This window comes from Coturnix japonica, chromosome 1, assembly GCF_001577835.2.
Source record: "Coturnix japonica isolate 7356 chromosome 1, Coturnix japonica 2.1, whole genome shotgun sequence".
NCBI classification, from domain to species: Eukaryota; Metazoa; Chordata; class Aves; order Galliformes; family Phasianidae; genus Coturnix; species Coturnix japonica.
The window spans coordinates 168256781-168283122 of NC_029516.1; the positions used below are offsets into that span (position 1 = coordinate 168256781).

At 37.9% G+C, this 26342-nt stretch overlaps 1 protein-coding gene across 5 annotated transcripts in view; it reads left to right on the forward strand.

Annotated features, from left to right (window-relative positions):
* Positions 1 to 26342, forward strand: part of GRM5 (glutamate metabotropic receptor 5) — a 233287-nt gene that overhangs the window by 183721 nt on the left and 23224 nt on the right. For all 5 annotated transcript variants that reach the window (XM_015852357.2, XM_015852354.2, XM_015852355.2 and 2 more), the window contains 4 exons: positions 3442 to 3688; positions 8422 to 8590; positions 11672 to 11798; positions 19563 to 20502. In XM_015852357.2, coding sequence (XP_015707843.1) covers positions 3442 to 3688; positions 8422 to 8590; positions 11672 to 11798; positions 19563 to 20502 — 1483 coding nt within the window. The remainder of the gene's footprint in view (positions 1 to 3441; positions 3689 to 8421; positions 8591 to 11671; positions 11799 to 19562; positions 20503 to 26342) is intronic.

Below are 26342 nucleotides of genomic sequence, written 5' to 3' on the forward strand. Positions count from 1 at the left end.
AGTCCAACCTCAGCCCACCCACACCATGCCCACTGACCATGTCCCTCAGTGCCACATCTCCACAGTTCTTAAACATCTCTAGGGACAGTGACTGCACCACTTTCCTGAGCAGCCTGTGCCAACACTTCACCATTCTTTCAGAGAATAAATATTTCCTCATATTCAGCGTGAATCACAGCTTGGCGGAGGTTGGCTCCGAACTGGCACTAGCCTCATCCTCTGCACTGCAGCTAACTTAGTTTTATTTGAAAAAAAATCATTACACTTCTCTGACAAAGTTACACTCAGTGGAAATTAAAGTACAGTATGTAGGGATGGTGATATATATTTGGTGATAGACTTTGAAAGCCCACTCCAGAAGTGTACTAATACATTCATGTGGACATGTCCTGATTACCTCTTCATGCCACGGCATCATGTCAGATTTTCCCACCCCCTCAGAAAGTAAAATATTTTTATTACCTTTGCAAATTTGTTTTGCATGGGAATGTACAAGATTGAGTAAAACACATAGAAGTAGGTTTTATTTTGACTGTAATAGACAAACTCTACTATGGGTATTATAAGCAAGCATGTGGTCTCCAGTGTGTAAGTATGTATACTCTGCCTAGTAATTCTGTACAAATTCTTCATCTTCTGTTAGAATTTTATATTCCTTTTGATTAAATGTGTAGTTGATTCCCTTGAACATCACTGATGTCATCATCATAAAATTCATCAGTCTCATCTCAATCTTTTGATGATCCTGCCTCAGGAGAGGCTTTTGACTGAAGATAGTGCCGGTCAATAAAATGTGTTTGAATTCCAGCTAAGATAGAGGGAAATAACACGTAAGCAAACAACGCCTAAATCAGATGCACTTTAGAGATAGATTTAAGGTAACTTTACTTTCATTTTTGGCTAAGAGGCCAGCTTCAAATTTATGTTTTCAAACTTCCATTAAAGCCACTGATCACTGAAGTCAGTCAGGTTACTTTTATGCTTCAAGTTTAGCATGCCTACATACTTTCTGAAACAGGAGCTGAAAAACACTGTTAGACTTAACAATTATTGGTGCCACTGTTGTTTTGAACACTGTGTTATGATACATTAAAAAGAAAAAACGAAGTCTCATTTTCTCAGATGTTCACCTTAACTAGAACCACAGACTCATAGAATCACAAAATCATTTCAGTTGGAACAGACCTTTAAAGGTCATCTAGCCCAACCGACCTGCATTGGACATATGCACCTACAGCTCCATCAGGGGTTCAGAGCCCTGTCCAGCCTGACCTTGAATGTCTCCAGGGATGGAGCACCTACCTCTCTGGGCAACCTGTGCCAGTGCTTCATTAGAAGCTGCAGATACCACAAAGGGATGAGATCATGTAAACTGATGGTCAGACATGGCAGGTTGGATTGCCCCTGTATTCTAAAGTAAGCCAGATAACCTCTCAGTAAAATCTTCTCCAGCAGCAGAAAGTATATTAAAATTCTTGCAGCAACTAATTCCCTCACAAATCCATTGACAATTGCTAGCAGCTTCTGTAAAGAACAAAGCAGCCTCAAATTATCAGGTGAACTGAACGAAATTCAATGTTTAACAAAAGTCAGAATAATAATTCAGTGAAATTGAAGCACAAAGCCCAGTGGAGAGTGTTCCTATAAGAATTAAGTTATTAAATTTTAAGCAATCACATGCAATAATGCAGCTGAAATATTGTTTCATAATAAATACTATTGCTGATGCAAATCTGATTCATACTAGTGGCTACTATAATTAACTGCATGGTTTGTGAGCTGTTAATTTTGAGGTTGAATAATTGGTTAAAACAAGTTTTGTGTATTGCAATGTAATATCCTTGTTCAATTTTCCACTTAATTTCAATTAATATGAGTTCTACATGTATTCCACTGTTTCAGTTTTTATGCCTATTATTTTTAATTAGGAAGAAGCGGTACCTTGGTAGAAGAGAAAAAATGAACAACATTCTATGTTCTCCCAAGCTTATGCAATTGCAGATATTTCAAGCTCATATCCCTTAACTATCCACAGTGTTAAACACTGTTCCTGAGGCTGAATGGAGCTGGAAATACAAGTTCCAGCATGAAACAGAAGGCATGAAGGGAGAGAGATGTCCAGAGAGGTGGTGATGCCCCACTCCTGGAGACACTCAAGGTCAGGCTGTACACGGCTCTGAACACCCTGATAGAGCTGTAGGTGTCCCTGTTCATTGTAGGGGCATTAAACTAGATGGTCTTTAAAGGACACTTTGAATTCAAATGATTTTATGATTCTAAGGAAACTCCCAGTTCTATTCTTCACTTACTGACCTCTACACAATGTTTTTTCAATACAAACTATGCATCTTTATTACTCCTCCTGACATTTTCAGTTCTTCAGAATTTTTGACTAGCTAACACTGCACAGTAATGTTATTGTTCACCAATAAAAAGGTGATCTTATAGATGGATCTACTTTATGATGCTATCAACTCTCTGCTGGAAAGCCTTATTCATCTCTGTAGAAGTAGCCTAGACATCAGATTGGATGCATGTCTTCTGGATATATACTGCCAAAATCCATCACATTGCATGAGAGCCACACTCAGACTCATGTATTAGCTCTCATTTCTTTCAAGAAAGAAATGCCTTTACCTTACTATTTTCATAGCACATTTTGTTCTTTCACATTGTCCTGCTCCAGCAGTCCAGGTGGGTATGTATATGCTCCATCCATGCTTTTCTTTGGGAGAGAGGCTCCAACAGCATGGACAGAGAAGGTCGTTTTGGTTTCTTTCATTTCTGGCTGCCCCCATGCAGATCTCCTTAGGGATATGGTTCAGTGGGAAATACTAGGAAATAATAAGACACAGAGACTGGAGAGTTATTAACATAATAAACTTTTTGTATAGGAAAAAACAACTGTTCCTAGGTCAGTCTATTTAAACAGTATCGATTTCCATGTCTCTGAAATAGACGTATCACCTGCGAGGAAACCACTGGACACAACCCACATTAGTATCTCCACCTCCAGTATTCCCTAAAAAGGTTTCTGAGTCTTTGATGAGATTTATACAGTCTAGGAGAAGTTCCTGGAATCACAAAAGCTTTGTATTATAACATTTCTGACAAATGCTTTGTATGTGTACATACATATATTTATAGAGAGAGAAGTGTATAAGGTCTAGAACTGCAAAGGGAACAGCAACAGCTGGATAGTAAAATTGCAGTAGTAAAATCAACTGGGTAGTTAAATTTTTTTTTAATTAATTTATTTTTTTTAATTTTAATTGATATTTATTATTTTTAACATAGTCAATCTGCTTACCGGTAAGAACTAAGAGCAGCTCAAGGGGACATTTTCCACTATTAATAACCAATCCATTAGCAGATGTCTAAGGAGCTGGTTGTGTTTCATCCCTGAACACTAAATACCTGCTTTCTCATGTTCCCTGGCAGGCCAGATGACGCTGAGGACACAGCACGTTCAGGACTCCAAGATGGGCTTTGTAATCAACGCAATATATTCAATGGCTTACGGCCTCCACAACATGCAGTTGTCTCTGTGTCCAGGCTATGTTGGCCTTTGTGATGCCATGAAACCCATAGATGGACGGAAGCTGCTGGAGTCCCTCATGAAGACCAACTTTACTGGGGTCTCTGGGGACATGATCTTGTTTGATGAGAATGGTGACTCACCAGGAAGGTAATGTGAACATTTGTCAGACTATTTAAAGAGCAGACATGCTAACTGTATGTTGTAGATCATTCACACAACATTAGAACTAAGATCTCATTCCTTATTTTTCATATTTTCAGACTTTCTGAGCTTATTGATCCAGAATAACTCATTTTATTACTGTGTGGTTTTAATTATATCTAATAATCTAACTGGAGAAAATAGATGAATTTTTCACATACTCTGTCGTCCTCTGTGGGTGGTAAACCATGAGACCCTCAATGTTGTGTTTGCAGACCATTTTCAGACCAGTCACACTTTCTCTCTTTGGTATTTCTGAATTATGTGTTTGAAAGTGAAGAAGTCATGACTGGAATAATTAACCAGACATAGCTCCTTTACTATGGAAGCTAAAATACAAAAGATGAGTTGATTAGTATGGTGGGTTTTTTTTCTGATTTGAATAATTAAAAGTCTACCTCGTTGCCTTCCAAATGAAGCAGTGTCATGTGCATAACACACTAAACTAGTGTACTTCTGTAAACACATTAAATAAAGCTAAACATTATTTGCTACGGCATACATGCAGTGTCCATATGGAAGCACATACTCAGAATAGTAATGTGTCTTTTCCTAGTTTTCTGCCTACTGAACTGTCCGAAGATGAGCATGTCTGATAGCATTCAAACTCTATTTATTTTTTTCTTCTAGTTCAGCAAGTGGACTCCTGCCTCATTTCACTGCATTTACTCCAGTTTGATCAAGGCAGTCCTTTCTGTCAGCATTATTGGGAAAGTTTTAAATTTCTGTATGATGGCAATCTGTGAAAGGATGACTAGAGGGAAAACTGGTCATCCTATGCACTCATTATTTACATTTTGTCCTCTCCCTCTAATGTGAACTGAAACAAAAGAATTAACTACAGAACAGAATAGGACAAGAAAATAAAATCCCACTGGTCAGAAAATTCTGGTATTTCAAAAGTTTTCAACAATTTCAGAAATTATTTTTTCTCATTTTATTTGAAAACCTGTGATGTCAACATTTTCATTCAAAGATGGCAGGCCAGCCACATGAAAAATAGTCTGCTTTAAGCTGTCCTTCAGAAACACATATTCCAAAAATCTTCAGACTCATACTGTAAGGAAGTGTACCAGGAGCTGTCAGGAAAACTCAAAGACAGGAATCCAAGAAATAAAAAAAAAAAATTAAAAAAAAAAAAAAAAAAAAAAAGAGGTCGGAAATTTATTGTCAGTATTGTTTTGGTGAGCAAGGCTGTCTTCCATTATTTCAACTTTTACAAAAATTGCTGAATTTGGAAGAAAAGTACACAGTCTGGATTTTTTATTTTTTTTCCTGACAAAATCTGCATAAGATTTGTCACGCACTTTTCGTAAAAGACTTCTGTTTGATTTTAGTGATATTTAGGTGCGATTAATTGCATCTTGCATTATTCCTACCTCATTTCCACTCGTTTCTTATAGAAAGAGTAAAGAGTTTGGTAATGAATCATATAGGACACAACACACCAATGACAACAGCTAAATTTATATTTATCTTTTCTTCATGTTGGCATTCTTTAAAATATTGTTTCAATTCCATTTGCCTCAAGGAACTTAACAAATACCTTGATCTCTTTATATTCAACATTCAATTCTAATAAAGATGAGGAAGGAATTATCTTGTGTGCATTCATTTGCTCAAGTCACAGTAAAGCACAGAGTTTCACTGGAGCCTTCCACAGAGTGCACCTCAGTGTAATGTGGCTTTTGGAAAGTCCTGCCTCACTGGATGTGTATGAGATACAGCAGACTGCCTACTCAGAATAGAGAAATGTGAGAGGGAATAAAATGTTTTTCAGAGCTTGGTTACTATAGAAGCACAGGTCTTTGTTCCCTTCTGTCCTAAAACTGTCACATCATTAAATCCATACTCTGTGCTTAAAGTAGCCAATATTGAGTCAAAATGTACTTTTTAGTAAGATCTTGTAGAAAGCTAATTCCCAGATCTGAGTAGTTTATCGTCTTTTGAGCACTGTCAAATACTGTTTGCTACAGCTGAGAGATGGTGCATTTGTAATGGAATATCTCCCCTGTTCACTTTTGTTGCTAGCTGCATCTCCACTTTGTGAAACAGAAATGTAAATCCTCACAGCTGTACTGTGATAGTGGTGCTAAGCAGGAAAACAGAATGTAAAAAGCCTTCCTGACCTAGATAGCTCCAGATTTTGATGTATAGCAAAAGGGTTTTGACATTATAAAACAGATCATTAATCTCATAAGATGCTTCAAATCCTGGCCCTATCCCAAAGTTCTTCATATATAAGCTGAGCTTTAAGTAGATAGGTAGTCAAGTGGAAAGCTTAGGTGAGATGGAGACATGGGAAGCAGCATCCATGATCTCTCAGGGTGATAAAAGCTACTTGCAAATACTAAGGAAACTCCAAGAATGAAATTGAAAAGTCAAGAAAAGACAAGAAAAATAAGTTGGTGATGTCTTCTGTACTTGCCACCAACAGAATATGGATTCTTAGCAAACTCATGGCACTTCTGTTTTGAAACAAGTGTGTTTTGCACTGTGATTAGGGCACTGCTGGAAATGTGTTATTGCACCATCTGGTCTCTCCAATCCTAAAGTGACAAACTGTCCCTGTGGTGTCTCCAGCAAGCTCCAGAGAACCAGTGATTCATGAACTTCTGCTATAGAAATGAACTTCTTGAGTCTGGGTATTACTAACAGTCTACCAATACTGTTCTCTGCAGAGGTCTTGTGAGAGGCTACATACTGAGGCAATGGGTTTATTTAATATGTCAAGTTTCTTTCCAGTATCCCCCCTGGGATACAAGCATGGAACTAGTCTGCAGCTACTGGAGGGATAATTATTTTAGTTCCAGTGGCCTGATGAGCATTGACAGTACTTTTGTTTCCCTGCCCACGAAACTCTGAATTGACAGCTTTAACAAAGTAACCCTCAGAGGAGCATTACAGTGTCCTGACAACATGGAATAAAGACTGCAAGGGCTTCTGGGCTAACATTTTGGTTGGTCTGTTTAATGCTTGAATGGACTATTATTATGTTATCATGTTTGAAAACCTCAGCAAAAGCAATTAAAAAAAAAAAAAAATCAAAACACCCAAACAAAAAAGAAAATCCTTGCAATTTTTTTTAAAAATATCATTATTAGTATTTTATATCACATGTAAGATCATCCTGTTTAATTGGATTTATGTATTTATTATCTGGATAAAATTTGTATGTGTCAGTCTGATATTCACACTTTTAATTTTGACAGAGTATCTGAATCTCAGGGGAATAATAATTTTTCCTCACTAGCTGTGTCATTGCTCATTTATTTTCATCTTGGAAAGTGTAAGACTCTCACTGAACTGAAGAATCTTAAAGGTTAGAAAAGACCACTACGATCATCTTGTCCAAACCCATCACCACCACGGCCATTGAAACAGGTCCCTGTCATACTGGCCATCCAGTCAGGCTTCATCTCCATTTTATTTCACTGGTTGCTTGCAGTCCTGGTCCTGACCTGTGTTTGATTTTGGCACCGACTCTCTGCCAAACTACTTTCCTTTCTGAGGTAGTTAGATTTTATCTCCTGGCTTAAAACATTCAGAGATCCACATCTGGAGAAGTGTATCAAGCCTATGAAGAATTTAATACATCCTGATCACTCATAAAAAGGAAGGAGGGTCCTGTGTAGGGTACAGAATAGCATTTGATGATGCAATGCTGTAAAAGAAAAATATAGATGCAAGTCTTAGATCTGTTCTTAAACAAAGACCTAATGCCTGGACTAAAAGGCATGAACACTATCACTTGCTCAGATCTTTTGGAAGCAAGTCCCAGATTTCTGGAGTATGTGAAAGATGAATGATTCTTGATACCTCTTCAGTTGTCACACCCAACCTGCATCATGCAGTCTTTCAGATGCTGAAGTCCTAGAATTATAGATTCATTACTATTGGAAAGGATCTCTAAGATCATGTAGTTAAACCATCAGCCCACTGTCACCATGCCCACTAACCATGCACTTCAGTGCCACATCTGCACAGTTCTTGAACATCTCCAGGAATGGTGACTCCATCACCTCCCTGTGTCAATGCCTCTCCACTTTTTAAATGTTTCCTAATCTCCAGCCTGAACCTCCCTTGGTGAAACTTCAACTACATCTCATCCTATTGCTGTTAGCTGGGAAAAGAGTCCTTTCATCCTGCAGGACTAGCTTGCTTCCACCTCATTTAAGGGGCTTACCTGTCTTTATCAGTTCTCTCTCAGCAGGGAAATAAGCACATGCAGAGAGTAAGAAGCACTTGATATTGGCAAATGAGCACTGTGTTTAGATTTCTCTGCATCTTTTGTAGAAGGGACCCAGAACAGCTGAGGTTCCCTACTTAGCTCCTTTAAGTTCCTGAAGTTAGAGTAGATAAATCTTATCTTTTTTCATTATTTTCCTTAAACAAATAAACATTCTCAGGAATTTGGGCACTTAGAGTGGGAAAAGGTAAAAATAAAAAGAAAAGAAGGAGACTTGGAAAAGAATCAAGAGCAAAACACAATTCTGGAAATTTCTCATTTATTTTGAATAATCTTGATTTTGACTTTTTACTGTAATGTGAAACACAGAATATAGAACCATAGAATCATAGTCTGTTTTGAGTTGGAAGGGATCTTTGAAGACAGAGGCTTGTTTCACTAGATCAAGTGATGCTCTTCTCATTTGTATCTCCCTTTTGTTTTTCTCAAGATACGAAATCATGAATTTTAAGAAAATGGGGAAGGACTACTTTGACTATATCAATGTTGGCAGCTGGGACAACGGTGAGCTGAAAATGGATGATGATGAAATATGGTCAGAGAAAAATAATATCATCAGATCTGTGTGCAGTGAACCCTGTGAAAAAGGACAGATAAAGGTAAATATATTTTCTGCGTATTTCAGTTGTATGAATAGGCTTGAAATTTGAAGTTTTTCCTATCTCTTTCATAGAGGTACTAACTCACTCCTTAATTAAAGTGTACAGACATATATATTTAGTTTCTGCCTGTATCACAGTCATCTCCCAATTTTTATAAGCTACTATTCTCTTGTACTTCTACGTCTGTGAACTGTTGCCTTTTTTATACTCATAATCCAAATGCTTTAGAGCATATATTGTTAGGCATTGGGTTTTTCGTTTGTTTTTGTGTGTGGGTTTTTTGTTTGTTTGTTTGTTTGTTTGTTTCTGCATATGTTAATAGCATCTGATTCAGCGGAGTGTAAATCCTTGCCTGGGACTTGTCAGTACAACTGCAGGTAATTCATAAATAATAATTGCCACTAATTCGGGGCTAGACATAGACATCTAAACTGGGACATTATTACTCACACCTCACATTTGCAGTATCTTCACTGAACTACTGCTGCTTAGAACAGCAAGAGAAGTAAGTAACATTTTTTTTTATTTTTTTTTTTTAATGATACCTGTTCTATCATTTCCTTTCTTTCTTGGGTTTTTGTTTGTTTCTTTGTTTCTTTGTTTTCCTACCTCTCTGCTATTAGTGGTGTAAGGAAGAAAGATAAATTATTATATCATATATTAACTGTACTGTGTTGTTCTGAAGCATTCCATGAAACAAAACAAATAAAAAGTCAACAGGTCCCTAACTTGCCTTTGCAGTCATTTCCTTAAAAGTTTGTGCACTTAGAGGATTGTCATGGATGATGGAATGGCGTGAACTGAAAAAGAAACAACTTTTCTCCTGTGTTAATGTGGCGCACTTGTGAATCTGGGAAGTGGCAGGGGCTGATGGGAGGCTGACCATGCTCTGCAATACCAAGAGTGAAAAACTTCTGTCTAAGACTTGCACAGTTTTAGGACAGCTATCATGATTTATTCACTGGCTGGTCTTTTGCAGATTCATCAGGTTCCATCAGATCAAATACACATGTCTTCAGTGTAGCAGGTATATGCAGTTATATCAGATTTCCAAACTGTGGAAATACATAGATTATTTCAAATCAGGAGTTGTTTATCCTCAGTTAGGATTATAAAACATTTGAGAGTAATCTTGGTTCAGAAGCACATTTATTTTCACTGTTCAGACAGGACATTTGGTTCAGATGGAAATAAACTTTCTGCAGACACATGAGGGAAGGGTGGATGGTTTACACCCCCAGTAACTAAAAATAGTTACAGTATGTTAGCTTGGTACGGATACAAGGACATATATTCAAGAGGAAAGAGACAGGCAAACACATATACTACTTCAGAACTGGGTTACTCTGAGATCCTTTGTAACCTATGTCCACAACTCAGGAGATGGAAAGCATCTTCAGTAACCTTCAGTAAGTTTCCTTCCAAATTCTGCCTATGCTTTCAAGGATTCTCCGAAGATGATTATCACAGAATCCTTAAGATTGGAAAAGACATGTAAAACCATCTCCTCCAACTGTCAATTCTTCTCTGTTAAGCCAGTTTATCACACACACACATATTTCAAGCCGATTGTTTGAAAAGTTCCTTATGCTCTGCATTAGGCTACCAACTGTGAATCTCAAAGGTTACTGTATAGTCCTTTATCTTCACTGCAGTCACAGATGGTGGGGGAAGCTGAATCCTGCCTAACTTCTTGGTGGTTTTCCTACAGGATTATGTTGGAATGAGTTATTACAAAGGAATTTGAAACTTTCTGTGTAACGAGTCGCTGTTACTCAGCAGTGTTTTGTGAATCCATCTGAAGTAGTGGGTAAAATCCAATTTTCAAATACCCCTATTGATGATGAAAAAGATACTAATTGCACTTTTTATTCACTACAGCTTTATAAAGAGCAATATGAGCAAGACAGTCTTTTTTTTATTACACTAAGTTTAATTTCATTTATTGAAATTTCAATAAAGACTTCTGGTTTTGTTACCCTCTTCTAAATTCATCATTGCATGAGAATAACAAATTTTAACAAGTCAACAAGTCAACCTACTTCTCACGATATAATTAAAAATATTTGTTTTGAAATTGTTAAGAAATAACAAATAGATCGAGAAGCTTTATTTAAATAAACAAACAAATAAAATAAAAACATATGGACAAAAAGCACAGATGTTTTCAATGCCAGAAATAATAAAGAAGGGTCTTTAAAAATCTACATCTCAATCATGAGTATTCAATGACATTTGGCAGCAAATTATAAAATGAGAAATCAGGTCAGATGTTAAAATGAACTAAGATAACATTCTCATTTCTAGGCATTAATTAGAAATGCAGTAATCGAAATAGTTCCGGAAAGGATGTTCAATTTGATATTTGGAAAAAAGTCAGTTTTAACAAATTACTCACAATTGGATGAAAAAAAAAAGCATTGAAAAAAATCTTTGGATAATAAACACTCAACCTGTTTTCAGTTTATGCCCAGTGCCAGGACAAGAGGTAGTGGGCACAAACTGGAATGCAGGAGGTTCTCTCTGAGCACCAGGAAGCACTTCTGTGCTGTGCAGGTAATGGAGCACTCCCACAGGATGCCCAGAGAAGTCACAGAGTATCCCTAGGAGATCTCCAAAAGCCATGTGGGCATGGTGCTGGGCACCCTGCTCTGGGTGTCCCTGCTGGAGCTGGGGTTGAGCTACATGGACCCAGAGTTCCATTCCAACCTCTGCCATACTGTTACTCTCTGTCATAACACAGTCCCAGTATGGACCACAGTGGAGTACATTTTGTGTCTTGGGTATCATGCACTGGCTTCTGTTTGTACACTGACATCTATGATACTTTGAATCTTGCTTATTTTCTTCAGACAAGAAAAAACTTTTTGTGTTTCTGTACCTGCACCTATATTTCTACTGGGTTGCTGGCTTCTGGTTTGGGAATGGGGAGCTTGGGTCACTTTTCGGATGAAAAACATATCATGAAAATGAGTTCTCTTTAACAATAATAATAATTTTTAAAAAATAGCAATTAGCAATTGGGGCAGCATGAATGTATGTTTCTGTTGCTAAATCAAATATCAATTTTTGACTCAGGTGATTCGTAAAGGAGAAGTGAGTTGCTGTTGGACATGCACTCCTTGTAAGGAGAATGAGTACGTCTTTGATGAATACACATGCAAGGCCTGCCAGCTTGGCTCCTGGCCCAACGATGAGCTTACAGGTAAACAAGTTATGAGTGTGCTTATTTTGTCAATTAATGTGTTCATCAGCTAAGCTGAAGAAGCAAATGGCAGATACAAGTGAGTATGAGGACTCTTTGTTTTAGTCAGATCAAACCTAGGGATATAACTGAAATCTGAAAACTGAATTCAAAACAGGTTATGTAGCTCATCCCCCTTCTCAAACACATCAAGAAATGAATTATCGGAGAAATTACTCAAGAAAGTCAAACTTTATATAGCTTTATTTATCTCCCAAGCAGTTACAGAAGAGCTTTGGGGAACTTCTTTTTTAATCTGAACTAGTTGTGGCAATTATTGCTGTTGAAAGCATTGGTACTCCAAACAGATTTAGCTTTGCAGCAGTCCCTTGTTCACCAGATGGTTTGCTAAAATGTAGGTTTCATGTTCTCCTGGCCATGGTGTAGATCTCCATACTCTTGCAGAATGCCGATTAGCCTGCTTCTGAGGCAAAACTGCTCCAACACTTGTATCCCAGCCTCTCTTCTTTATGACTAATAGACAGCATTTGAGTGTTCAGATGATGAGAGCACACAGACCCTTCAAATACTGTTCAGGGATCAGGTTCTCATTATGGCAGACTTTGCATAAGGGGAGAAGAGACAGGCTTTTTCTTGAAGAGCTCATGGACTCAGTTTACGCATAATTTCTGTGGATGAAGTAGGAAATGAATGAGATTAAAGAGAAGGAAGACAATGAAAAACAATTTGCTGGGTGAATATATGTAATTGGAAGAGTGTCAGATAGATACTATTTGGCCTTTACATAGATTTCTATAAATAAAGTTAATCAAAATCATTCCTTGGTAAGGGATATTATACTGTGGTAATAGATGAGCTAAGGATATTCATTACTGCAAATAATAATTTAAAAATAATTTAGCTATGAAATTGACAGAGGGTTTATCAGAAACTGTCAAACAGGAAACTTCCCAAGAAAACTTATAACTGATAAAACTGAAACAGTAGTAAATTACATTTGTAAACTCTCCGTCAGTCCCGGTCCTCCAGCACTGCCTTCCTGAACACACCACAACCAGTTAGAAAACCCCTCTAATACCAGGAATAGCAGTCTTGTACAGCAGCAATAGAGAAGAAATACACTTGATTCCTTGCTGATACAGCATACATTCCTGGTAACAGGACACCTACCATCATAGCTCTATGGCCCTATGGTTCCCATCTTAACAATTATTCACATGATGGCTGAGTCTGGTCTTATTTAGCCTTGTATAAAAAAAACACATTTTAAAAAGTCTATTCCCAACTTATCCATATGATATATCAAGCTGTATATTTTTATGACCATATTTATAGACCCAACCTTTGCAGCCTGTAAAATTATCTTTCAATCTAACTTTGTTTACAGCATAAGTTTAGTAATAAATGTCAAGTAAATATAAGGAGAGGGAAGTGTATTTTGAATTCTGGCGAGGAAACTGCCCATTAACTTTTCAAAGCACACACCAATCTGCTTGAAATGTCCCTACATGTGATACTGCAGCAGTCTGCATCTCTTTTCTGGAAGATAAAGTCATATCTTAGCTAATGTCAGCTCCTCAAGGCCATACACAAAGAGCTCATTGGAATAAGTCTTCCTTGCATGGGTACTTTTAGATGAGAGTTCTGGTTCTGAGCCTGTGGTTTTTCAGCCAGTAAATTTACCAACCACGTGACAGAAAAGGCTTTCAATGCAAAGCTGCACCTCACTGTCTGCCAGAGATCTGAACTTAGATAAAAACAGTTTTTGAATCCTTTCTTGGCTTATACAACAAAACATTACTTCAGTTTTCTTATACTCAGTGACCAGCATCATTTTGGACCACAGACTTCAATATAAAAAAGATATAATGGTTGGGACGCTGCTTGCAAAAAGAAGTTCAGACTTTTTTTTCAGCAGCCTGTGGAATACCAAAGTTTAGATGCAGGAGGAGAGCAGACAGAAGGAATGCAAGTGTGTGTAGGAAAACATTATTTTCATAAAAGAAAAAGAGCTGTGAGATCTCAAGTACAGTAAGGCTTAGTAAGTCCAAAGGGAAAGATGGGTGGGATGAAGAAACCTTCTTATATTCTTTGGTCCAAATCTAAACATCAGAAATATACTTTTTTGCTATAGATACAAAAATTCCTTCACCTAATAAAGTGCAGTATACAGCATACACAGTATAGCAGCTTTATGGTCTTGTCTTCATGTCTGAAAATGGTAGGTAGGAACTGGAGTATCCAAACAACACTTGAATGGCAAGGACTGAAAAACAGTGCACTCCACCTCTACATGTCAAAAAACTTCATCATGATCTGACCATACTGGTGCTATGTCCTGTTAGCAGCCTGTACTTTCCTGAGCCCAAGCTTGTACTTATAGGGACTCATAAAATCATAGAACCATAGGAGTTTATTGCCTTACTTTCCTGACTTCCTACACCTGAGGATGGAGAGCTCATGTGCTCCAAGAAAAGCTTCTTTTGAGATCTGCCATCCCTGCTCTGCTCTCTTGCTTTGAGGATGATTTCCCAGTTCATGAGTTGTTCTGATCAGTCTGCAAATTTGTTTAATTTAGGAACCATTCTCCATTTGGTCATACAGTAACTTCAATGAACTATTTCAAGACACACGGTCTTGCCTTTTACTAGAGTTCACAGCTAAATCAGTATACTTGAGTTACTAGTAGCTTCACCTCCTGAGAGGTGTACTGTGCAAACCTAACCCTCATGGATGCTTTCAGTAAGCACGTCAACCTAGAAGTTGCTGCAGATTACAGTTAAGCAGATGGTTGCCTCCACATGCCCTCCTGTAGCAGTGACTATTAAAGGTCCCACTGGAACAAGACAAAGAATTGTTGATCTTAATAGTTCAAATAACTACATCAAAAGGTATCAGATCTTAGTACTGAAATGTTAAAGATGTGCTCTCTCATTTCAATAGTGCATATTCCTTGTGGACATCAGCAGTGCTGATTTTTTACCCAGGACTTTGAAGAGTGTATTTCTCACATTTACTTTATTAGTTTATGCAACAGTTTAGGGTTTTATCCCCCCTAAAAATCAGTATTATGAAGATTTCCCTGCCAGATTCGTTAGGATTTTGGTTCTGACTCCTACATTCCTGTCTCTCAGCTCTCCACATCTGAAAATCTGGATCACTAATCAAGATTTCCCTTCTTCCATCTTTTGGAATTATAGCACACAGAACACTCAGAAATAGCCATATAAAATATCTAACAGCATGGCAGCAATACACATTAAATCATGTGTGGTAAGTCACATGTCAAGATTCATGACTAAGTAGCAGTGAACTGCAACAGGCTGGCCAGAGAAGTGGTGGATGCCTTGTCCCTGGAGATCCTCAAGGTCAGGTTGGTCAGGGTTCTAAGAAAACTTATCTAGCTGTAGATTTCCCTGTTCTTTTCAGGGGAGCTGGACTAGATGATCTTTAAAGGTCTATTAGAACTCACACAAGTCTACGATACTATTCTATGATTCAGGTGGTTGTTTAGGCGTGGCACTTGAACTCCTGCTATCTATGACAAGAATAAAATAAATAAATAGATAAATAATAGTACAACTTTTTTTTTAAAGGGGTGTCTAATGCCACAAAAATATTTAGAATTTACAAAAACAGAAGTAACTTTCTGTCAGTTTTACTCTCCGTGTGGAGTGTTAATTAACTTTTGCTCATGATGTTGACTTACGGGATTTCCCTGAATTCCCTTCACTTTTCAGACTGCATCCTATTTACGAGCCTTAATCTGTCATGTTTACCTTTGGAACTAGTTTAATTATGTGTTTCATATTGCCTGCCATGAAAGATATTGTCAGTTTTATGGATGGTGAAGCTACAGTAAGCTTTCTTAGGAATCAAGGCTATAATAACAAATTAAGACAGTGTCATGATTAAATCCCCTGAAAATAGGAATGATAACAGAATGCTTCACATCTGTGAACTCTTATCCAGATGAACTAATTTTAAAGCAATATGAAAGATCAGAAGTGGCAAGTTTAGTTCAACAGTAAGAACAGATGCTACTCATAGACCCATGGCAAGGGTCAAACCTTCAAAAGCTCTCATCTCATATAGCACCATTTAGCCCATCCTTAGAGAGGCAGATATTCTTCCAGAATATCAGATAGTTATTTCTTTTCCATCCCAAGGAATCCTCAGATATTCTCGTCTGTAATTTGTTGGTGATTTTTTTTTTTTTCTTTTTTTAATGCTCCTTGCACAAATCTCTTCCCTTGCATGTTGAATGGAACTCTGATATTTTATATCTATTTGTCTTGCTACTCACATGTATATCTAGTACTTAGCTCTCAAAGTCCATGTCTCTGGCCAGAGAAACATAGAGATTGTTTTATTTCAATTTTACTGGTGCTCTGGTCCCAGAAGCAGTGAATTCTTGAGCACAGAGTAAAACAACTCTCTACTGCTCCAAATTGGATTTGCTCCTAAAAGCTTTTCCACCAGCCAAAGATTGCCTCAGCCCTCTGCAGGGAAGACAGGACTGGGCCTGCTGGCTCTGTTCTCATTGGAGTTTCTGAGCCAGCATGGAGAGAAGACTTTCCAGGTGCTTGGAGATATTGATCAAGAGTAAGAGGTGAGCTGTGGGATGTGATCTTGTCCAAATCACTATTGAGCACACAGTTATTTATGGGATGGGAATGAGTTCTTTTATTAGCATTTTCAGCATTTGCCTTGGTATAATAATGGCCATCAAACTGACTGTACAGTGACTATGCCATTTTCCCATATTTCTTTCAACTGATTTGATCATCTCTTTCTGCAAAGTGTCATTGTCAGAAACTATTAGCTGCAAAGCTGTTAAATGAAAACCTCACCAATCATTTGCTTTATGAAGAATATCCAGTCTTTAAATCTTAATTGAAAAATAAATAATTGCACAGCTTAGCATTCCCCTTGCAAAGTATACTCGGTGACGGAGAATCAAAATGGCACAAGTTTCAACTCTTTTCTCAGGTGTTTTATTAAGAGAATATAAAAGGGTAATAAAGCAAGAAAGGCGTGAAATAGTTTTAAACCAGCAAGAAATGTTTGGCTATGGTTTACCTCCCTTATAGTGTTAGAAACTGTGCACAGGTCAGCCTTTATATCATTGTCTGCAGATAAAGGCTGGCTGTCAGGAAAGTACATTAGAAAATTCCAGTCCAAGATGCATAAAAAATAGAGGCTGGTAATAAATGGATTCTCCAAAACATTCATCATATCTGATAAAATCATAGAACCATAGAATGACATCGTTTGGAGAGGACCTTAAAGATTACCCAGTTCCAACCCCCCCCTGTTCCAAACCCCCTGCCATGGACAGGGTTGCCCCCCACCAGCTCAGGATGCCCAAGTTCCCATCCAACCTGGACTTGAGCACCTCAGAGATGGAGCATCCACATCTTCTCTGGGAAGCAGTGCCAGGGCCTCACCACAATCTGAGTGAACAATTTATTCCTAACATCTCACCTTAATCTCTCCTCTTTTAGTTTAAAGCCATTCCCCCTAGTACTATCGCTACCATACTATAAAAAGTATATAAAAAGTTGGTAACCCCTCTTGCTCTTAAGCTTCCTCTAGTACTAGAATAATGCAATGAGGTCCCCCCAGATCCTTCTCTTTTCTAAGCTAAACAAGCCTGAAAAACTTCTTTGGAAAGAACCCACAAGAGGAAGGATATCTACTTACCCCAGAGAGTGCTTTCTGCTGTTTACCCTTCTTCCACCACTCTTAGTGGTATAGAATGATTTTAATGATATCATTTGCATGCTACATTAATCTTGATGAAGTTAGAATGAAATACCTTTTATCCCTCAGTCTGAATAAGAAGACCCTTTAAAACCAAAAGGAGTTAATGAATGCTCAAAAGAGTGTTTCATGAAGATCTAATGTCTTTATTACATTAAGAGAAGGCAATAATTTTATTATGGCAACAGAAAGCTTATCACACCAAAGCAGTTAAAATACAAATGGCCAATTAATCTTTGTTTAGTTATCAAGGACAAAATTCTGTTACACTGAAGTGATACGGATAGGTGATTTTTGCCTGCAGTTATGTCAAAGATTTGGTTACCCTTATTCTGCTAATTTTTCTGCAGGAATACAGAATTATCTGCCGCATATTTTTTCCAGACAACATATTTATTATATCGTATTGTAAATGCTTATATTTTTTTACAGTATCATTTAGAAATACATAATATAGAAATACTGGGAGAAGGGATCTAAATCTAATATTAACCAAAATTATTTCCATGGAAAGTTTTTTTCTTTTAATATTAAGAATGTCAGTGAGGGATTTCAAAATACTTTAAGCTCCACTGAAAGTAAAGACTAAACATCTTACACTTGGAAATTCCACAAAAGACAGATGCCTACTTTTTCTACTGATCATCATGATACTGAGATCCCAGGCTACTTCATTAATTTGAATTGCTCAGCATCCAGGTTCTCATTAAACAGTCCTCATCCAAATAATTGCCCTCGCTACCAAAAATACAGATGTGAATGCTCAGCACTCCATCCCCAAGGAGAAAAATTCTTTTACCACCCTCTACCCCGAGGCAGGCTCACATCTTTCTGTCTGACCCTAACAAAAAGCACTTCTATTCCAACAGTCCTAAATTTTTAGGTCATTTTTAATTTGTAATAAAGGTTAGTCAAGTTAACTAGCTAGTCAAGCACACTGTGGAATGAAAAGCCTTTGGTTTTCAGACACTCTCATTTATTTGATTTATTAGCTTCAACTCTAATTATACGGTATTACTTTGTATTATGGTGTGTTATCTTGCATTTCAATATCTTATTTAGTAAGGTAGTTTGTTTCTTCTCAAATTGCTGCTGCTGTTTTGTTTTCAGGCCCATCTCTCTTTCCTTTTTTTCCCTTTATTCCTTCCTGGGGTTGTGGGCCCCTGGGTCCCTCTGCCTCACTAATCACAGAACTAGGCCTAACCAGTCCATAAATCATTGACAGACGGGTACAAAGAATGACTTGTTAACCTATACAGAAACTGAAAAAAAAACCACCAAATGTCCTTAGAAGGGGCTGAACATTTTTAATTCAGCTTTGATTCTAATTTATTGTTATCAGTTTGATTTGGTCAACTATATGAGGGATTAATTCCTCAAACATCTTCAAAGCACAAATGACAGATAAGGAAACGAGCACTGTGGGGCATGCCCAAACTATGTATATCTGCATCTTTAATCCCAGAAAAATCCTTCTGGATAAAAATTTATTCTCTATGAGAAAGAAGTACTCTTTTTCTTGATGGCTAGAATATCTGCATAGTCATTAATTAAGTACTAATATACTTAGTGTATGTTACCATATCATTGATATCTGCTCCTCAAAGGGCATGTGCTATACAGACAACTTTTGAGCATTTCACATCAAAGCAATGCAACTTGATAATGAAATTTGTCCTTAAATTACTAAATATATATATATATATATATATATTCTGCTGTGATGAGAGGTGACTTCTTAATTTGTTTGGACATGTTTTCAGTCATAGTGTTAGATTGTTAGACTCCAAGCAGATAAAGTGTGTTACTGAATTAAGCTGTCACTGAAAAATATTTAGTATGCCATTATATCAACATAATACTAGCTTACACTGATGGTAACAGCAACTTCATGAAAGAGAAAATAAGAGAAAAATTGGGGCAATCTATAACATTGTCATTAAACAATCTAATTCCTACATGCTTCAATTTACTTTTTGTTGTTGTTGTTCCCTGTAGGTTGTGACCTCATCCCGGTCCAGTATCTCAGATGGGGTGATCCTGAACCAATTGCAGCGGTTGTTTTTGCGTGCCTGGGTCTGCTGGCAACCTTGTTTGTTACAGCTATATTCATAATGTACCGTGATACTCCAGTGGTCAAATCTTCCAGCCGAGAACTTTGCTACATCATTCTAGCTGGCATCTGCTTGGGTTATTTGTGCACCTTCTGTCTCATCGCAAAACCTCAACAGATTTACTGCTATCTTCAACGAATTGGCATCGGTCTCTCCCCAGCTATGAGTTATTCTGCTCTAGTAACTAAAACCAACCGCATTGCAAGAATCCTGGCTGGAAGCAAGAAGAAAATTTGTACAAAGAAACCCAGATTCATGAGTGCCTGTGCCCAACTTGTTATTGCATTTATCTTGATATGTATACAATTAGGCATAATTGTTGCCCTCTTTATAATGGAGCCACCCGATATAATGCATGATTACCCAAGCATCCGAGAGGTCTACTTGATTTGTAACACCACCAACTTGGGTGTTGTAACCCCCCTTGGATACAATGGATTATTAATTTTGAGTTGCACCTTTTATGCATTTAAGACAAGAAATGTCCCAGCTAATTTCAATGAAGCAAAGTATATTGCCTTTACAATGTATACCACCTGCATCATATGGCTGGCTTTTGTGCCAATATATTTTGGAAGCAACTACAAGATAATCACCATGTGTTTCTCAGTGAGTCTGAGTGCCACGGTGGCCCTTGGTTGTATGTTTGTGCCCAAGGTCTACATCATCCTTGCTAAGCCTGAAAGGAACGTACGCAGCGCATTCACCACATCGACTGTGGTCCGCATGCATGTAGGGGATGGAAAGTCATCTTCGGCTGCAAGCCGCTCAAGCAGCCTGGTGAACCTGTGGAAAAGAAGGGGATCATCTGGTGAAACACTTAGGTAAAGTCTGCTAATGTGTGAGTGTGGGGAAGTTATTATGTTTTTCTGAGGGTTAAGTAATAATGCTAATAATGAATGGACAGAGGGATATATATGAATTCCCTTTGCCTCTCCACTGGGAGAGGAAAAGTCCACTTTCCCACATCTATAACAGCTACAGGTCTGATTTAGTCAAAATGTTGTGCAAAAGCAGGTCACAGAGCAATGGACAAACAATCACAGAGATGGAAGCATTGGCTGTGTCAACTGTACACTTCTTGCAAGAAGGGAAGTAAGATCTTAGGAGGGAGAAAAAAAGAACAAGAAATATTACTAATTGCCTTGTCCTTAATGCACTCATTTGCAAGCTCTTTTACTTGAATGAATTGCACAGTCACTGTATTTTTTCTCTAGCCACAGCAGGAAGACAACAGAGTGGCTGTTAATGCTACACAATCAAGGTGGAGTAGCCAACACAAGTGGCATCATGAGTGGCCACTCAGGCATCTGATGATTTGTCTCATGTGACTCTTCTGTTATGCCTTTCCTCTTCTATTACTTGATTTTCCTTTCTTCTGTTGTCTCTCCCTGACTTCTTTCTCTTTGTCCTTACCTATCTTCTCTTCTTTACCTATCTTGATATCTTTTTCTATATTCATCTTCCTAACTCCATCAAAGTTAATTGCTCACTGGCCCCACTTTTGCTACTTACTCTTCCTGCCATCAACCAGATACCCTCTTGTCAGCTATTTCTTTGTTTCTTCCCACAAAAACACCTGAATTCAGTGATCATGATGACAGCTTGTATGTGCATTATATAAAAACTACAGTCAGTGAACACCAGGGGAAAAGGAGAACTCTAAAGCAGAAATACAGTCTGGACTCATAGACTGTGCAGGAGTGCATCCAAGCCAGTGATTCTTTTGATCTCTTACCCTTTTGATATAGGGGTGATGAGGGTGATTTGGGGTTATTTAATTGTTAGCATAAACATGAAATTCTGCCTATATGAATGCAGAAATATTGCAGAAATCTTATCATTCCTCAGCTCTATGCGCCTCGCCCAGAAGTGACAGATAGCTGTATTTTCCTCCTTGCTGAAACACATGGGTTTTATGATTGATAATATGAATACTTCTTGACACGTCATTGTTCACAGTGAAGTTTGCATGGAACATGGGCAATTTGTAGTTCATTTTCTCTGTGACCCACTGTTTTGATTCAAGGGAGAATATTAGTATTATTACCCAGAGGACAGTTTTTGTCAAAATGATTATTGATTTCTGCCAGATTATTACTCATGATTCTCTTTCAGTGATTTTTAATTGACACAGAAAATGATGGGTTTTTACAAGGTATCTTATACTTACTATCTATAAACAGCATTATCTTTCATTTCATTTCAAGATGAAAGTTAGGATGCTGTTTCAAAATGGTAGATCCTGTATCAGCTTATTTGATGGTTACCTGAAATGTACCTCTGTACAGACTCTGTAAGCTTGTGTGACATGAGATGTTGAAGCTAGGAGCCCTGAAACCACTTCTGGGCTGGTAAAAGAGGTATTCTTGATAGTGTCCTCAACAGGATGATATTCTTCCTCTTTGAGTTCATTCTTATCTATCCTCATTTTCATTTCAGTACTCATGTGCCATCTCACAACTTTTTTCCTGGCAAGAAAAAATTACAGATAACAGAAAGATCTTGGGCTTGGAAAGGGTTTGTTTGTCATGTGTTAAGGCTCAGTTTTAAAAAAGAGTACAGAGTGTCTTAAAGACAAAATATATTTTCTTCTTTTGGAGGACTTAGTTTCCATTTCTTTATGCCTCAATGCGTAGAATACGCCTGCAGTATAGATTTATTAGTAAAACACAATAGGTTGTTGATAGTAACAGTAGCATTGAAAATAGCATTGAGAGCATCAGATGCATTTGTGTAAGAATGGAGAAAGCAGCACAGAGCTGATATATTGGCATATTTACCTATATGTAAAAAAGTAGAGCATTTTATCTGACACTTGGAGAAAAGCTTTCATGCCACCAGCATTACTCATCAACATTTAAAACTGCAACAAAATGCCTAAGCTAGTTAAACTGTGATGGTGCCAATGAACTTAATAGCACTTAGCCAGTATGTGCCTGGAGGATCTGGGAATCCAACATCAAATTGACTCCATCAATTATGAGAAATTCTCTAATCAATGTCTCTTTAGTTACATGAAATAAATGAAACAGAGTCCTGGAATGTTCTGAATGAATTTAAAATGCTGTGCAGGACTTTACCTGCATCTGATGCCATCTCCAAGGGAAAAAACAACAGAAAATCATCTTAAGCCTCATTGCTGCTTACCTTAGAGCATGAGAAAACAGAATATTGAAGAACAGAATATTAAAAAATAATATTGGCACATAGCAATATGTTTCATGGTATAATTCAGTACACTGTTCACAATCTTGTTTGGATAGCTTTTTCAAGTAAACACTGAAGTACTCAGAATCAAAGGAAATATGCAGTAGAGCTACATGTTATTATTTAAATAGCACAGTGGGGTTTTATTTAAGAGAGAGTGAGTCACTGTTGAGTTTTAAAGGAACATGCTATTTAAATCAACAGTGCAGAGAGGAGCCCCTATCATTAGCATTTTGCTTCTTGACACTAATTTATAACAGTGTAGCATTGCATCAAATCATTGTCAGACAGATAATGCCAAGGCTCCATTCAGAGCTTTCACATCAGCTGCAAGTTGACAGATAACAACACTGTTTTTGCCTAAATAAAGCAATACATCTGTTATAGTCCTAAATGACTTTTTGCATGGGGTGCCCTTCAATTACAAATAAAATAAAATAAAATAAAAAGCTCAGACAAGCTGTGGCTCAGAGTTGGAATGTATCTGCACCAAAATATATTAAGGGGCAGAGTAAAGCTATTAATTACCCAGTGAAATAAAAAAAAAACAACATTTCATGTAGGCTATTGTGAATCAGCCCTAGACTATAAAATATATCCTACCACTGTTTCAAAGTAAGGCATTTTTTCAAATTGGACATCAGTAGAAGTGGCACCACAAAGAAGCACACTGAAAACCACATAGCTGTAGTGAAAGGGTAGGTAATGATTGGGCAAGGGTTAGAGTTTTAAAATTTAGAGATAAGATTTAAATTCATTGGCAGGGGAAAGATTTTCACTGAGAGGGTGGGAAGGTACTGTAACAGTTCAGATTTTGAATGCCCCATCCCTGGAAGTGCTCAGGGCCAGGTTGGATGGGGCCCTGGGCTGCCAGAGCTGGTGGACGGCAATTAGCCCATGACATGGCATTGGAACTGGGTGACCTTTGAGTTCCCTTCCAGCAAAAGACATTCGATGATTGTCTAATTCTATGAAAGACATGTGACCTCTGTAGAGAGGCATCTGGACATTCTCCTTCTAGCTATTTTACCTGATAATTTCACAGGGACTGGGAAGGCCATAAATAATTTGAGCAAAACTCTGTTTTACCTTAAGGTCACAGCGGCTGTTATCACATATGAAGCAGAAGTCTTTTGGAAAAGTCTGAAATACAGACTTTGTTTGTCCTTTTCTGTAAGATAAAGATGGTGCATTTCTGCTATGAGAGTAGCTACTGTGCTATTTCTAGCCAGGGCTGCCCACTAAAAAGTCTCAATTTTACTAATTTGGCATGGTAGAGAAAAGATAATCCAGCACTTCTTTTACATTTCCAACACCTTACTCCTAAATGACACACAATAATTCAACCATTGTAGGTGTTTATCTCTTTTGGAAAAAGACTTTAAATGGTTCAAGACAGGAACACTTCATTTTCCAAGCTTATAACGTCCCTTTAAACAAATCCATCTCTCTCAACCTGCAAAAAGGCAAATTTACCTATTATTATTAATTAAAATTCCCAAACACTCTGTCTCTAACATGCCTACGTGGCAGACTTTCAAATCTTACCAGTGTTCTTTACCCTATTCTTCAGCTTGCTCCAAAGTCTTCATAGTGCAGGCAACCCACACTCCTGGTCTCCAGTTCTCCCTCTGCTGGTTATGAATGGTTTCCTGCCCTTGGCTGCTGCTTCTTATGGGTTTCCAACCCACCTTAAGGGGCTTCTCTGTCACTTGAGTATCAAAATCTGAACTGTTCTCTCCTGCAATACAAGTGAAAGCTAATAGAAACCTGATGTTCTTCAGTAGATCAAAGCCATGGCCTGAATGCAAGGAGCAGAGCTGTTCAAACAGGGAAGTAAGAAGAAGAAATAAAACACCACCTGAGGTACGGCTCTCTGCTTGCAGTTTATCATAGAATCATAAAATATTCCAAATTATAAGGGACCCATAAAGATCATCAAGTCCAACTCCTGGCTCCACACGGGACCACTCAAAATTAGACCATATGTCTGAGAGCACTGTCCAAATGCTTATTAAACTCCAGTAGGCTTGGTTCTGTGACTGTTGCCCTGTGGAGAGTGTTTCATGCCCACCGCCCTCTGATGCAGAACCTTTTGCCGATATACAACTGAATTAGAGCTGTAATTTGTGTGCATCCCCATTCATTTGTTTGCAGTGAGATTGAGAGGCCAATGAAAGAAATTAAGGAGCTGCTGGATTTTTTTAATTGCCAGTTGACAGTTGTACCTATGAGATTCCTGTCTCCCATGGGGAAAAAGCCATGAATAAGGCAGACTTTTCCACTGGACTGGGTTTAGCCTCAGACCACCAGTTGTTATAATTGGTGTTTACATCAGAATGTCCCAAACTGTGCCATAATGAAGAATTCTGGTAACAAGTGTTTGCCATCATGCTGTCCACTTTGTTTTCTGCAAGGAGTGACTGTCTTTTTCCTCCTCATCTCTTCTCTATTTTTTTTTCACCTCTTATGGCTGCTGCCAAGGTTGGAAAAGACCACTAAGATCACATGGTCCAACCATAAATGGACAGCCTGAAGTCATGGACATAAAGTTGTTATCAAATGCTTTCATAGTATGTGTATGTGTAACAGAATGAGGAATTCCAGCATAAATATTAAAGATCATCCTTAAGAAGATAAGCATTCTGAGAAATGAAACAAAGTGGTTATTTGACAGGGAGCAAATAGTGCTGTAAGGAAGGCAGGGTTGTACCAGGAGGCCTACCAGCCTGAGGCACTGGTGTAGAAGAAAGATGCTGGGAGTTTGCTGAAAGCTGGAGCTGGCTGGCATTTAAATATTCTGTCACTGAGAAAGATACTGATTGTGAGTTCCTGCATATTCTACGCAGACACATTTCTTACAGTGCAAGCCCCAATTTTACTTCATTTATATTCAGCATGAGCCATTTCTTTCACACATTTTGAATAATGATAGAAAGAATGCCATAGTTTTCCCCCAAACTCATATGAGGAACTTTTTACTTACCGTCCTTCAGCAGGGCTGGGTTTGTGGGCTCATGCTCAACAATATTCACAGCCAAATTGCTGGATAGTTCTTGATGCAAGCAGTGCAAGTGGTTGCACTGGTTAACTCTGTAACTTCAGAGTGCAGCAGAAGTGATAATCTCATGATGTTAAATTCATGACAGGTATACCACTGCTAATAACAAGCTGTATTAGCAGTCTGTCAGTTAGGACAGAATGGATTGCTTTCCTCTTGAAGCCCAGTGGAGCCAATTCTGGCTCATATAAAACAACTGATCAGGAAGGGCATAAAGTTTATTTTCTAGCCTGGTGGAAAGAACAATGATTATCTGTGTCAGAAAATGACCAGCCCGGTTCTCTTTTAACTTATAAGTGTAACAACCATCAAATTTTTATACTAAGTTTACAGTAAAAGATTTTTGCAGTTTTATCTCACTGATACAAACAAACAAAGAAATTATATATATAT